We start from the raw sequence: 14,213 nt of genomic DNA on the forward strand, positions 1-14,213 counted from the left end.
CCTCCGTTTGGACCTCGGTCCCCTCTGAGCCTCCGTTTGGACCTCGGTCCCCTCTGAGCCTCCGTTTGGACCTCTGTCCCATCTGAACCTCCGTTTGAACCTCTGCACCTTCAGGAGCAGCTGATCAGCTTATCAGTGCCCGTTCCCTCATTAAGGGCACTACATGTAATAAATTGTTAAAATCTAAATGCTTTTGCACATTATCAAAGAGCAATATGGTAGCTAAAAGCTAAAAAGGAGCTAGAGGGCAGCTAAAAGCGAAGCGGAGCGCTACGTTACTTATGCTAGGTTAAAGCCACTTATAACAGTCTCTGTTCAGTGGGACTTGTGACGAGAGGAGGGGGGATATCTGTAGGCAGGGCGCTCAATTCTGTTGACAGGGCGGGGCACCCTCCTTGGAAAATGGTAGGGGAAGCACTTGTGTTGTGATAAATATGCATGTTCCTCACTACTCTCTTTTATTCCATCACTATCATAAACGAGGTGTTGGTATCAAGGACAATTAGACTGCTGAATTGACCAAATATAATTATCATGAATGCATAGAACTAAAAATCCAATGATTTATTGCAGTCTTTTTCTATATAGTTGTTGCGCTCACTGACATTGCAGAGACAATTAATTTGTAATATTATGAGCAGCTATTTCTCCCATTGTTCTCTTTTTTTAACTTGATGACTAATTTAATGAGGAATTAAGTAACCTGACTAATTTCCTCCAAACACCAGAAATCCACATATTTATTGTAGTTTATTTGATCTTTAACAGTCCTGTGCACTTACACTTACAGTATATTACCAAAAAATGTAAACAAAGCAAAATGCCAAATATAGGTTTAAAATGCCGACTGTAACATGAAAAATAAAATAAAGCTGTGAATATTTATGTATTTAAAAATAAAGGTACCAGGTGTATGTTTTGCTTGGTGATAATAATCCTCAAGGATCTGAGGTATGGTATGGTATAAAGTTTATTCATTTAAAAAAAGTACAAAACAATTCCATAACAATATAAAAAAGATACAAAAGATTTAAAATGAAAGGCAGCAGAAAGAAGAAAAAATATTATTATATCTGCCCCTTTTTTCAAACAATTATTTCAATCATAATAGTTTTCAAGTAACAGAACAAAATGAATAACTCTTTCTAATTTTTCTAATTCTAACACAAAACACACACTAAGCTACTTCATATATACTTTAACAATTCAGTTTTGATCTTTTTCTTAAATGTACACATTGACTTGGCATTTTTAACATCACTCTCTACCAGATGTGATGTAGGGATTGCCATCTAGCAATGTCCTGCTTAAAGTTCGCCAGGAGAGGTAAATGATTAGCCTTATAGAGGTTCTTATGGTCTCGTGTTACCCAAACGCCAAGGTATTTAATTTTTTTTTACTAATTTTAAATGGAACAGTACCTAAAATTTTCTTTTATAGAGGTCACAGGCATTAGCTCACTTTTCTTAAGATTAACCTTATAGTCAGATATTCACCTCAATTTTTTGAAGAAAAGTAAGTAACTCAGGAATGTTAGTGAGAGGATCTGATGTATACAAAAGCATCTCATCAGCATAAAAAGAAACTTTATGCTCTGTGCCTAATCGATACCAAAAACATATCATGATATATATCTTTACTGCCAACCATCATAATAGATATATCGGGATATGAATTTTATGCCATATTGCACATCCGTACACTCCACCTGGTCAAACGCTTTTTCAGCATCCAGTGAGAGTATGACTTCATCACATTTGTTACCGGGTGGATTGGGAGTGTATAACACAGCGAGCAGCCGCCTAATGTTGAAGAAAGCTTGACATTTTTTTTGCAAACCCTGTCTGATCCAGAGTTCCAGAATTGCGCCACTCAAGGTGGCTGCATGTTGGAGTATCTCTCTTACCTACATTCTGAGATTTTGCTTTTGAAAACTTTATTTACAAATTTTTCTGGATGTAAATCACTTTTTTTGGATGATTACTTCCTCTGGTATCAGATGTTGTGCTGCAGGAAGAATTTTTATTGAAAACTGTATTACATTTGGACATTTGTTATGATGCGTAACCATAACAACAAAGTGGTTTTCTACAACTGGGAGCTGCTGATTAACTTCTCAAAAGCTCAAATAAGACGTCAACTACAGCCCCAAATCCCAAAGGAGTTTAAAAGGAGGTGCCGTGGATGCATTACCATCTACCTGGAGGCTGTGCTCGAGTGCCTGACCGCTGAGATTTGGAGGTAGCGGGAAACACGGCTTGTGACAGCGGGAGGACCGAGATCGTCCCCTGGCACTTGGAGTTAAGTCCGCTGCGACAAGGGTCTCGGCAGGCTGCTGCAAGAAATGGCCATTTGCTCGAGGATGAGTTCTGCCAGAATTCAGACAGTCCTGCTGCCCAAGAAGACGAGAGGTCTGCTGGGTCTGGGTGGACGGATCGGCATCTGCAGCCAGTTTCTTCTGCTCTGCTGTGGCAGAATTGATCTCAGCTACAGAGAACTCTTTCTCCAAATCTTTGGCCAGATCAAGACTTAAGGCTCCAGTATACTCGCGCAGACCTTTTTCCGCTCTGACTCAACGCACACTGTCTGCAGATGATTGAGACTTCATACTCGAGCGTCCACCCTTATTGGCTGCAGCCAGCTCCGCAGGCAAGGGGCGTTTACCTTCAGGACAAATTGAGGTTGCCAATTGATCATTTGCTGACACGCTCACTGGATTGATTGACAGGTCACAAAAAATAATAAACGAGAGCTGCCGGTGACCCTGGATAGAGGCAGCAAGCAGCAACAGTGTTCTGTGTTTATATGTTGTTAATAAAAAGTTATAAAAAAAAAAACAGGGAGCGATGGCCCTGCAGCCCCCACATCAAACCAGCCCACCAGGAAATCTCCATACCCTCCCGCAGCCACGGTGGACCTGATTTTAATTCGCTCATGACAAATTCCTTCACTTCTCACTATTTCAGTCATGGCATCAATAGAGGAGGAGGAAGAGATAGCTTGCCTCTTGGAAAAAAAACAAGAAAACAAAAGAAATGGCCATTAAACCAGATCAGGGATGAAGAAGGGGAATTTAATACATTGGTGTCGCATACAAAACAGTCCGTCATCGCGCAGTTTATTGTGCAACACAGAGTACGCATATGCGGTCATAAAAATTGAGCTTTGCACGGACATGCCCTGTGGGCGTCAGCTTCGAGTCTAGTCTGGTATGCGCGGACATTCACGAACTGACGTACGCCCGAGTATACTGGAGCCTTTACTGTGTGTCACGAGGACCTGCCCCCCAAGAGAGACATGTATTGGGCACCTATGCGAGCGCTCGGGTGTGATGAAGCTAAATGTTTTTGGCAGCAGGAAGCTCGTTAGCCCATCAAAAAACACCTTGCAGCTGTATTTCTAACATCCTTCTACCATTATACACACAGTTCCTCCTCATGTTTGTGCTGATGTTCAATGTTTTTATGTTACGAGTGCTTAGTGTATATTTAGTTGATGTTTTTCTTAGTTCATATCTTAGATGTTATTACTGTTTTTCTTATACATTTTATTGTTGGATGTAACTGGGACCCTGTGTACATAATTTCGCTCCACCACATGTACCACATGAGGTGCGAATGACAATAAAGAAACTCTGACTCTGACTCTCTGAACATGTTCAAACCATCTCAGTCTGGCTTCTCTAACTTTTATCTCCCAACTGTTCAACCTGTGCTGTACCTCTGATGATCTCATTCCTAATCTTATCCAGCCTTGTCACTCCAAAGGAGAACCTCATCTTCAGCTCTGCCACTTTCAGTTTGGCCTCCTGTCTTTTTGTCCATGTCTCTGTCTCCAAACCATACAACAGAGCTGCAACTATGTTGTATGGTTTGGAGACAGAGGGCTGACTGGTTCATGTGGTCAGTCCATGGTCTCTCACCACTATCTTGTAAACCTTTCTTTTGACTTTTCCTGCTACCCTTTTGTCACAAATCACTCCTGAAACTCTTCTCCATTCACTCCTTCCTGTCTGGACTCTATTTTTCACCTCTTTATCACATTCCCTGTTTTCCTGGACAGTGGACCCCAAGTTCGTGATGTCCTGCACCTTTGTGACCTCTGCTACTTGTAGCCTCACAATTCCACCTCCCTCCTCGCATTCACACACATTGATTTTGTCTTACTTCAGCAAATATTTAAATTGAACATATGCTGATTTTCTTGCATTTTTCTTTAGATTCCTAAGAAAACACCAGCGTCCTCAGCAGCTCCAATTAAGTTCATCATCACAAAAACTGTTAACAGCAAAGGTCTGAGTCCTCAGACACCCGTCACTCCAGTAATCCAAGGTAAATTTATTTGAATAACTGTTTGCACACCACTGTCTGACTTGGTAACAGAAGTCTGAATAAAATGCATACAGTGGTGCTTGAATGGTTGTGAACTGTTTAGAAATGCATTTATTTCTACATAAATATGACTTAAAACATCAGATTTTCATACAAGTCCTAAAAGTAGATAAAGAGAACCCAGTTAAACAAATGAGACAAAAATATTATACCTGGTCATTTACAGTATTTATCGAGGAAAATGATCCAATATTACACATTTGTGAATGACAAAAGTATGTGAACCTTTGCTTTCAATATATGGTTTGACCCCCCATGCAGCAATAACTACAAAACTACAACTGAACGTTTCTGGTAACTGTTGATCAGTCCTGCACACCAGCTTGGAGGAATTTTGTCCCATTCCTTCATACAGAACAGCTTCAACTCTGGGAGGTTGGTGGTTTCCTCTCATTAACTGCTCGCTTCAGGTCCTTCCACAGTATTTCGATTGGATTAAGGTCAGGACTCTGACTTGGCCATTCCAAAACATGAACTTTATTCTTGAACCATTCTTTGGTAGAACCACTTGTGTGTTTAGGTTCATTGTATTGCAGCATGACCCACCTTCTCTTGAGATTCAGTTCATGGACAGATGTCCTGACATTTTCCTTTAGAATTCTCTGATATAATTCAACAGGGGAAAGGAAAAACTCCCTTTTAACAGGAAGAAAACCTCCAGCAGAACCAGGCTCAGGACAGGCGATCATCTGCTTCGACCAGCTGGAGTGTGAGAGGACAGGAAGGAGAAACAAATACAGAATGGCAGGTCCAGGTGTTACCCCTATTGGAAGAAAGACAGAAAAAACACGTTAAAGTTAAAAAATAGTTACAAATACAAGCAAGTAGAAATACAAAACAGGTTTATGTACTTTTAGGACTTGTGTGAAAATCTGATGTTGTTTTAGGTAATATTTATGCAGAAATATGGACAATTCTAAAGGGTTCACAAACTTTCAAGCACTGCTGTATTGGTTACCTATGTTCTGCTGCAATGTTTTACATCTTCTGCTGTATGTTTACAGGACATGTTCTGACCCAAACTTCCCCGCTGATGACATCAAAAACAATTACTCTGTCTGATCCCCACAACACTAGCATACAAACCATTCCTGGCAAAAAGATTGCCATTTCTCCACTCAAGACACCCAGCAAGGTAAGTTCTATAACAACCCTTTTTGCTGTCTTTTCAGTTGACTTTATCCTGCTAAAGTTTAGCTTAATTTTAGCATTTATACATGGTGTAATGTGATTTACTAATAGTCTTGTTTAGCCACTAGGGGGCACTGTAGGATAAGACAGGGACATAATGGATGAGGATGGAATGCAACTAATTAAATAACACCTGTGGATATAACAAGGGGTACGTAGTTAGGGAGAGAGCTAAAGCTGTTGAAGACTGACAAATAAAGTTCCTGAATGAAAACCCATGAAGAGTGACTTGACTTCATGACATGGTGTCAGAAGTGGGATGTAAACATCACCTGCAGAGGAAAGTTTCTGGTTGACTGTGTGAAAAATAATGCTCAACATTCAATCTGGATTTATGTGATAAAAGGTTCTTTTTCCACTAACCTGCTTGGACGTGAAGCAGCTGTGAAAATGGGGCTTGTTCGCAGAGTGGATGGAGTTGAATTATTTGATGATGTTTTTGGTGATATTGGACTGTTAAATTGCTCACCTGTGAAAATAGAGATTCATCCTGATGTTAAGACAGAAGGCTGCAGCTGACATTTGTGATCATAATGGGAAACATTACTTGGTTGTAGTGGATTATTTCTCACGAGATATTGAGATTGCACATTTATCTTCCATGACTAGTCAACAAGTCATTTCCCGTTTGAAAAGCATCTTTGCTAGATGGGGGATCCCTTTTGAGCTGATAATGGAATGCAGTTTACATCAGTTGAGTTCAAGCAATTCAGTGCAGCATACAACTTTAAACATACAACATCCAGTCCACACTACCCCCAGGCTAATGGAGCAGCTGAAAGAAGTGTTGCAGTGGCAAAACATATTCTGAGACAGCCGGACCCGCATTTAGCTCTTTTAAGCTACAGAGCTACTCCTCACATGGCAACAGGATTGTGCCCAGCACACTCAGATGCTATGAATTCTACACACACGCAGGTTTCTGATGTTATTCCACCGTGGAGCCCGAAACCTGCAATGCAGCAAACCTTGTCTCGGAGAGTTGTCAAACCTCTGGTCAAGTTCAAGGATTATGTTATGACTTAATATTTGAACTTCAGTGAGTGAATGAAAAAAAAAAAAAAGAATAAAATAAGGAATGTTAATTGTGTAATTTTACAATGTTCTATGTTTTTCACCTGTTGTAGGAGTTATATCAGCATGTTGTTTCATTGTAAAACAGGGTTTAAATACTGAAGAAGTCAAAAAGGGGGAGATGTAATGTGATTTACTAATAGTCTTGTTTAGCCACTAGGGGGCACTGCAGGATAAGACAGGGACATAATGGATGAGGATGGAATGCAACTAATTATATAACACCTGTGGATATAACGAGGGGTACGTAGTTAGGGAGAGAGCTAAAGCTGTTGAAGACTGACAAATAAAGTTCCTGAATGTAAACCCATGAAGAGTGACTTGACTTCATGACACATGGTAACTAAAGTAAAAAGCTATTGTAAATTACATTCGTCCATTCCGCTTGTTTTGAAGTCGGGTCACAGGTGCATCAGCTTAAGCACAGAGGTCCAGACATCTCTTTCCACAGCCATCTTTTTCAGGACTTCAGGAAAGACTCCAAGGCATTCCCAGGCCAACCAAGAAACAAGTGTCTCTCCAGCGTGTCCTAGATCTTTCCTGGGGTCTCCTTCACATCAAACATGCCCGAAGCACCTTTTCTAGGGAGGTACCCAGAGAGCATTTTTACCAGATGCCCGAAACACCTCAACTGGCTCCTCTCGATATGGAGGAGCAACAGTTCTACTCACAGTCCTTCCTGGATAACTGAACTTCTTACTCTATCTCTAAGGGAGAGTACAGCTACCCTTCAGAGGAAACTCATTTCAACCACCTGTATCTGCAATCTTGTTCTTTTGGTCACTACTCAAAGTTTGTGGCCATACATGAGGGTAGGAATGTATGGCCTTTGATAGATCCTGATCGCCTTACAGCTCAGCGCTCTCTTTACCACAATGGGCTGGTGCAGAGTCCACAATACTGCAGATGCCGCACCAATCCATATGTAAATCTCACGCTCCATTCTTCCTTCACCTGTGAACAAAACCTCAAGATACTTGCACTCCTCTACTTGAGGAAGAAACTCACCCTTGAGAGCAGTCTAACCTTTTCTGATAGAAGACCATGGCCTCAGATTTGGAGGTGCTGATTCTCATCCCAGCTGCTTCACACACTCTGCTGCGAACCGCTCCAGTGAGAGCTGAAGATCACAGCACGATCATGCCAACAAGACCACATCATCCACAAATAGCAGAGACGGAATCCCGAGGCCACTGAACCAGATTCCCTCAGCTCATTGACTGCACCAAGAATTTCTGTCCATGAATGTTATGAACAGAATCCATGACAACAGGCAGCCCTGGCAGAGTCCAACTCTCATCTTAAAGGGGTCCGACTTACTACCGACAATGCGAACCAAACACTTGCACCACTTGTATAGGGACCGAACAGCCTGTAGCAACGGGCCCCCAATCCCATACTTGCAGAGCACCCCCCCTCCCCCACAGTGTACCTCGAGGAACACTGTCAAATGCCTTCTCAAGGTCCACTAAACACATGTAGACTGGATGGGCAAACTTCCATGATCCCTCAAAGACCTTAGAGAAGGTAAAGAACTTGTCCGTTCTTTCACAGCCAGGACAGAACCTGTATTGTTCCTCTTGGATCTGAGGTTTGACCAACGATCTGACTCGCTTCTCCAGTACCCCTGAATAGACCTTACCAGGGAGGCTTAAGGAGAGTGATGCCCCTATAATTGGAGCACACCCTCCGTTCTCCCCTTTTTGAAGATGGTGACCACCACCCCAGTTTGCCAATCCAGTGGCACTGCCCCCGATGTCCATGCTGTGTTGTAAAGGTGTGTCAACCAAGACAGCCCCACAACATCCAGAGCCTCGAGGAGCTCAGGGTTGATCTCATCCACCTTTTCAGCCCTGGCACCACAGAGCTTTTTAACTACCTCAGCAACCTCAGCCACAGTTATGGACAGACATTTCCGTAGTCCTCCTGACACAGCTTCCTCCATAGAAGATGTGCTGGTGGAATTGAGAAGGTGGGAAAAGTATTCCTTCCGCCTCCTGACGACATCACTGGTTGAGGTCAACATCTTCCCACCTGAACTGAACACAGTGTTAGTAAAGTGCTGCTTTCCACCTGATGGTTTGCCAAATTTTTTTTGTAGCCAATCAAGACTCTCTATCCAAGGCCTCACTGAACTACTCCCACATCTGAGCTTTTGCCTCAGCAAAGCCAAGGCTGTGGCCCACTAGGTTCTCCGGTACTCTTCAGTTGCCACCGGAGTCCCACCAGCTAACAATGTCTCATAGGACTCCTTCAACTTGACAGCCTCCCTTACCCGACGTGTTCATGACTGAGTTTGAGAATGGTCACCGCGAGAAGCACAGACAACATTGTGACTGCAGATCTATGCAGCTACCTCAACAATAGAGGCGTGGAGCATGGCCCACTTCGATTCAATGTCCCCCTCTTCAGCTGGGCTGCGGTTAAAGTTCTCCTGGAGTTGTGAGTTGAAGATCTTTCTGATGTGTTCTACTGCCAGACGTTCCCAACATAACCTCTTTACACATTTGGTTCTACCGGGTCTGTCTGGCATCTTCCCTTGCCATCTGATCCAACTCACTACCAGTTGGTGATCAATTGACAGCTCAGCTCCTCTCTTCACCCAAGTGTCCTAAACAAACGGCCACAAATCAGATGACATGGCTACAAAGTCCATTATTGATCAATGATGTGGGGCGTCCTGGTGCCAATGGCACTTATGGACATGTACGAACATGTTTGTGATGGACAAACCATATAGCACAGATGACCAACAACAGAACACTGCTTGGGTTCAGATCAAGAGGCCGTTCCTACCAATCACACCTCTCAATCATTTTTGTTTATTTATAAAAGGCTTAGACACTATTGACCACACCATTCTCCTTGAAAAACTGAGTAAATATGGCAATAGAGGATTAGCACTACAGTAGGTATCTAGTTATTTGAATAATAGGAGACAGTTTGTACAAATAAACGATGTATGATCAGAATTTTGTGTTAATGGATGTGGAGTTCCTCAGGGCTCTGTGTTAGGACCAAAGTTGTTTTATTTTGTATGTGAATGATCTGGTTGATCTGTCAGGGCTTTTGAAGTATGTTTTATTTGCAGATGATACCACATTTTTTTGTTCAGGAGAAGATATTGAATGGATGTTGGAGATGATACAGGCAGAATTCTTGAGCAGTCATGGACTTTGTTGGTTTTGAACTAGTTTGACATGACTGTCGATGAGGGAGAGGGCCGGCACCGGAGGAGGGAGCGTGCCAAAAGAGACCATCTTAGCACCAACATAACTATTTTGTTCCACTTTGGAGTAAGCTGTTGGGGGAAGAATCAGTTTTGTGTTTCCTTGACTGATGAAGCCTTCTGGATGGAAGGTGAAATTTTTCAACACAAAAAAAAGAAACTGTCCAGATGACCTGACTGAAAATTGTTGGATTGTATACCTGGATTATTGAGCATGGACTTTCTTAGTCTCCCAGAATGTTTTAGAGGACTTCATGATTCCTTCTGCTGATGATCTGTATGGAGATGCCGATTTCATCTTCCAGCAGGACCTGGCCCCTGCCCATGCTGCCAGAAGCACCAAAACCTGGTTTGATGCCCATGCTACAGTGCTTCACTGGTCAGCCAACTCGCCGGACCTAAACCCCATTGAGAATCTATTGAGTATTCTCAAGAGGAAAATAAGGGGTGCCAGACCCAACAACAAAGAAGAGCTGACAGCAAGCATCAAGGAAATCTGGGCTTCCATAACTCCCAGGCAATGCCACAGGCTGATTGCCTCAATGCCACGTCACATCGAGGCAGTGATTTAAGGCAAATGGATTCCCAACCAAGTATTGAAGATTGACATATAATTTTTGAAAGTACCATATTTTGATTGATTTGTTGTGATCCTATTTTCTTTCTTTTTTTCCTGCAAAAATTGAGTAGTGTGGGCTGATTTCTTCACAGTATTCTAATTTTTTGAAATCCCGTTTTTGTGGGTTTCATGTGCTGGAAGCCCAAGTTATGTAAAAATAAACAAATACTTGAAATTGTTTAAACTGTGGGCCCCGAATCTATCATCTATAAAAGATTAACTTTTTGAATGGAATTATGGAAGTTAAACAAATTTTCCATGATATTCTAATTATTTGGAAAGGGTCTGTATACCAAGTTTCATTGAAATCTAAGATGGTAGGTATCCATCTAGAGTGGCGCTATGTTAGTGGTGACAGTTGTCAATGGAGGGGTGGTGGGGTAGCGTAGCGCTATGTATTGTGCATGAGGGTCGGGGGTTGGTTAGCTTGCACTATGTTAGTGCCGGCAGTTGTTGACGGCAGGGTGGGTGGTGAGGAGCGCAATGTTTGTATTGCGCACGGTTTGGAGTCTAAGCTGAGCTGCTACAATGTCTGCTCCCAGGCTGGGAAGTGGCAGAGCTACGTGGGGGGTGGGGGAATTGGTAGGCGGGGCGCTCAGTTCTGTTGACAGGGCAGGGTGCCCTTCTTGAATTATGGTAGGGGAAACACTGGAGTCCTTCACTGCCACATCTTATATATTTGTCTCCTTCTTTGTTTTTGCAAGGTGACGGTAGTTTCTGTGGCTTCTCCACCCTCTAATGCCTCTCAGAAGTCAGTAGCACTGCCTGTGAGTGTAGCACTTGGCCAACAAATTCTCACAGTCCAGCAGTCCACATCTGCATCACCAGTCAAAGTAGCCACCAGCCAAACCACAGCACAGGTAAGATTAAAGTTGGACCTAATGCAAAATCCTGTAAGAATCATGAGGTGTCTGATAGTTCTGTCAGCGAACATTCAGTTTGTCTGAGTTACTTCACCTTTTATCTCTCAAACTGTCATCATTAATTAGAAATTTATTTATTTTTGTTATAACATTCATGATAATTTATTTTATTGTATTATCAAGTGTTGTCCAATGTAGGCAGTGGGTGTTGGCTTTGTATCTCAAATATTGGAACACTGGGTCCATAGTTGTTTCTGAGTCTGCCTGAATTTTGGATATCAAAGTTTCCATAGTTCCAATCCTTAACAATGCATGGGAACATCCTTCCCATATAGCCCTTCTCTCTAGGCTGTTTTTCTCTGCCCTCGTCCAGGAATGTCTTATTCCAGTATCCCATTTCTCATTAGAATGTCGTACTTCCCTAATATCTGATGGGACCTAGTTTAGAAATGCATGAGCTAACATAACTTCAGTTTTGTTTCTCTCATTACACAACAGAGGTTGCTCAGACATTAGCAGCACCAGGTCTAGAACCCCGATCCCCTGATATTCTCACATCAAAGTCCTGTGACACAACCACTACATCTCTCACAATGTAGTTTACATTTGTACAGTCTATGTTTATAATTACACTTGAAGATCCTCCATTTCGTCTTTCTCTTCTACCCATGTAACTTCACACCGCCCTGCTTCTTTCCCTCAGAATATGAAATATGTATTTTTTTTTCTTTTCCCCAGAATATCAAGCCTGTGCAATCTGTACCAGTGACAGGAGTTGGTGGCTCCCAGTTCAAAACCATCTTCCCACTGTCTGCCCAGCCAAATGTGCAACAGATTCAGGTGCCAGGAAGTAAGTTCCGCTATGTTCGCCTTGTCACAGCAACCACAGCTAGCAGCACAGGACAGCCAAGTGTTCCCAACGCCAGCTCAGTTCAGACAGGTGAGCTATAAATCTCTGTTTCTTCAAGTTCAAAATTCATTTCACAGTCAGTAGGCAAATAAAACATCCATATTAGAAAATACATTAAAATAACCCTATGGAAATCATCACTGTTCGTTGAGAAGCCTGATCGCTACAGGCATAAATGAGTTTTTAAGTCTGTTCATTCTACATTTGGGCTACAGATACCTGCATTCAAATGGAAGCAACCTGAACTTACCATGGAGTGGGTGATTAGGATCTGCCAGAATCAGCCTGGCCTTGTTCACTGACATCACGTGTAGGTCTGTGAGGTTCTGTACAGGTCTCTCTTGTAAAAGAGTCCTCGAGGTTCAATGGGAACTAACCTGTATAAATAAAGGTTGAACGAATGTAGGGCTATTCTAGTAATTTTGCTGCACATCTTGACAAAGTGTACTGTGTGTTCATATGTTCCCATACAATGACAAAATTGGTTCTCTGTATTTAACCCATCGTACCTGGGATACATCCAGGTGGAGCAGCGGGCAGCTATGCAAGTGGAAGCAATTTGGGATTAGTTGTCTTGCTCAGAAACACCACGACATGTGGAACGGCTGGGAGACAAACCTCAAGAGTATGTTCCTGTTTTTGCATGTTAAAAATTCAAACCAACAGATGAAGGTAAATGTTAAGAGACTTTATAAAACATACCATATTACCATACCATACCAGCTTTATTTATAGAGCACTTTAAACACCCACAGGACCAAAGTGACGCATAATAAAACAATTGGGCAATAATTAAGTCAACATTACAGATGGTGTCAAAGGTCAGGGAGAAGAGATTTGGAGGTGCTAATTCTCATCCCAGCCGCTTCACACTCAGCTGTGAACCGCTCCAGTGAGAGCTGAAGATCATGGCACAACAATGCCAAAAGGACCACATCATCTGCAAAAAGCAGAGATGGAATCCTGAGGCCACTGAATCGGAAACCCTCTGCCCCCTGGCTACACCAAGAAATTCTGTCCATAAAAGTTATAAACAGAATCTGTGACAATGTGCAGCCCTAGTGGAGTCCCAACTCCCACCCTGAAGGGGTCCAACTTACTAACAGCAATGCAAATCAAACTCGCACCGCTTGTATAGGGACTGAACAGCCCATAACAACAGACCACCAATCCCAAACTCACGGATCATCCCATACAGTGTACCCCGAAGAACACGGTTGAATGTCTTTTTCAAGTCCACAAAACACATGTAGACTGGATGGGCAAACGCATGGCCCCTCGAGGACCCTAGTGAGGGTAAAGGTCTGATCCAGTGTTCCACAGCCAGGATGGATCCCACATTGTTCCTCCTGGATCTGAGTTTCGACCAACAATCAGACTCGCTTCTCCAGTACCTGTGAATAGACCTTACCAGGGAGGCTAAGGAGAGTGATGCCCCTGTACTTGGAGCACGCCATCTGGTCCCCTTTTTGAAGAGGGGAACTACCACCCCAGTCTGCCAATCCAGTGGCACTGCCCCCTATGTCCATGCGACGTTGCAAAGGTGTATCAACCAAGACAGCCCACAACATCCAGACATTAAGGAAATTAGGGTGAATCTTATCCACTCCTGGATCCCTGCCGCCTTGGAGCTTTTTAACTTCCTTGGTGACCTCAGCCATCGTTATGGACGGGCCAACCCCAAAGTCCCCCGACTCAGCTTCCTCTATGGAAGATGTACTGATGGGATTGAGAAGGTCTGAGAAGTATTCCTTCCACCTCCCGACATCATCACTGGTTGAGGTCAACAGCACCCCACCTTCACTGAACACAGTGTTATTACAGTGCTGCTTACCCCTCCTCAGCCGCCTGACGGTTTGCCAGAATCTGATTGGAGCTGACCGAGAGTCTCTATCCAAGGCCTCACCAAACTCCTCCTACATCTGAGCTTTTGCCT

At 42.9% G+C, this 14,213-nt stretch overlaps 1 protein-coding gene across 1 annotated transcript in view; it reads left to right on the forward strand.

Moving 5' to 3' along the window:
• Positions 1-14,213, forward strand: part of lin54 (lin-54 DREAM MuvB core complex component) — a 43,048-nt gene that overhangs the window by 7,452 nt on the left and 21,383 nt on the right. Inside the window, exons 2-5 of the mRNA XM_037692685.1 lie at positions 4,220-4,331; positions 5,396-5,526; positions 11,209-11,364; positions 12,106-12,307. Coding sequence (XP_037548613.1) covers positions 4,220-4,331; positions 5,396-5,526; positions 11,209-11,364; positions 12,106-12,307 — 601 coding nt within the window. The remainder of the gene's footprint in view (positions 1-4,219; positions 4,332-5,395; positions 5,527-11,208; positions 11,365-12,105; positions 12,308-14,213) is intronic.

Source organism: Nematolebias whitei, chromosome 18 (assembly GCF_014905685.2).
Source record: "Nematolebias whitei isolate Nwh7 chromosome 18, NemWhi1, whole genome shotgun sequence".
NCBI classification, from domain to species: domain Eukaryota; kingdom Metazoa; phylum Chordata; class Actinopteri; order Cyprinodontiformes; family Rivulidae; genus Nematolebias; species Nematolebias whitei.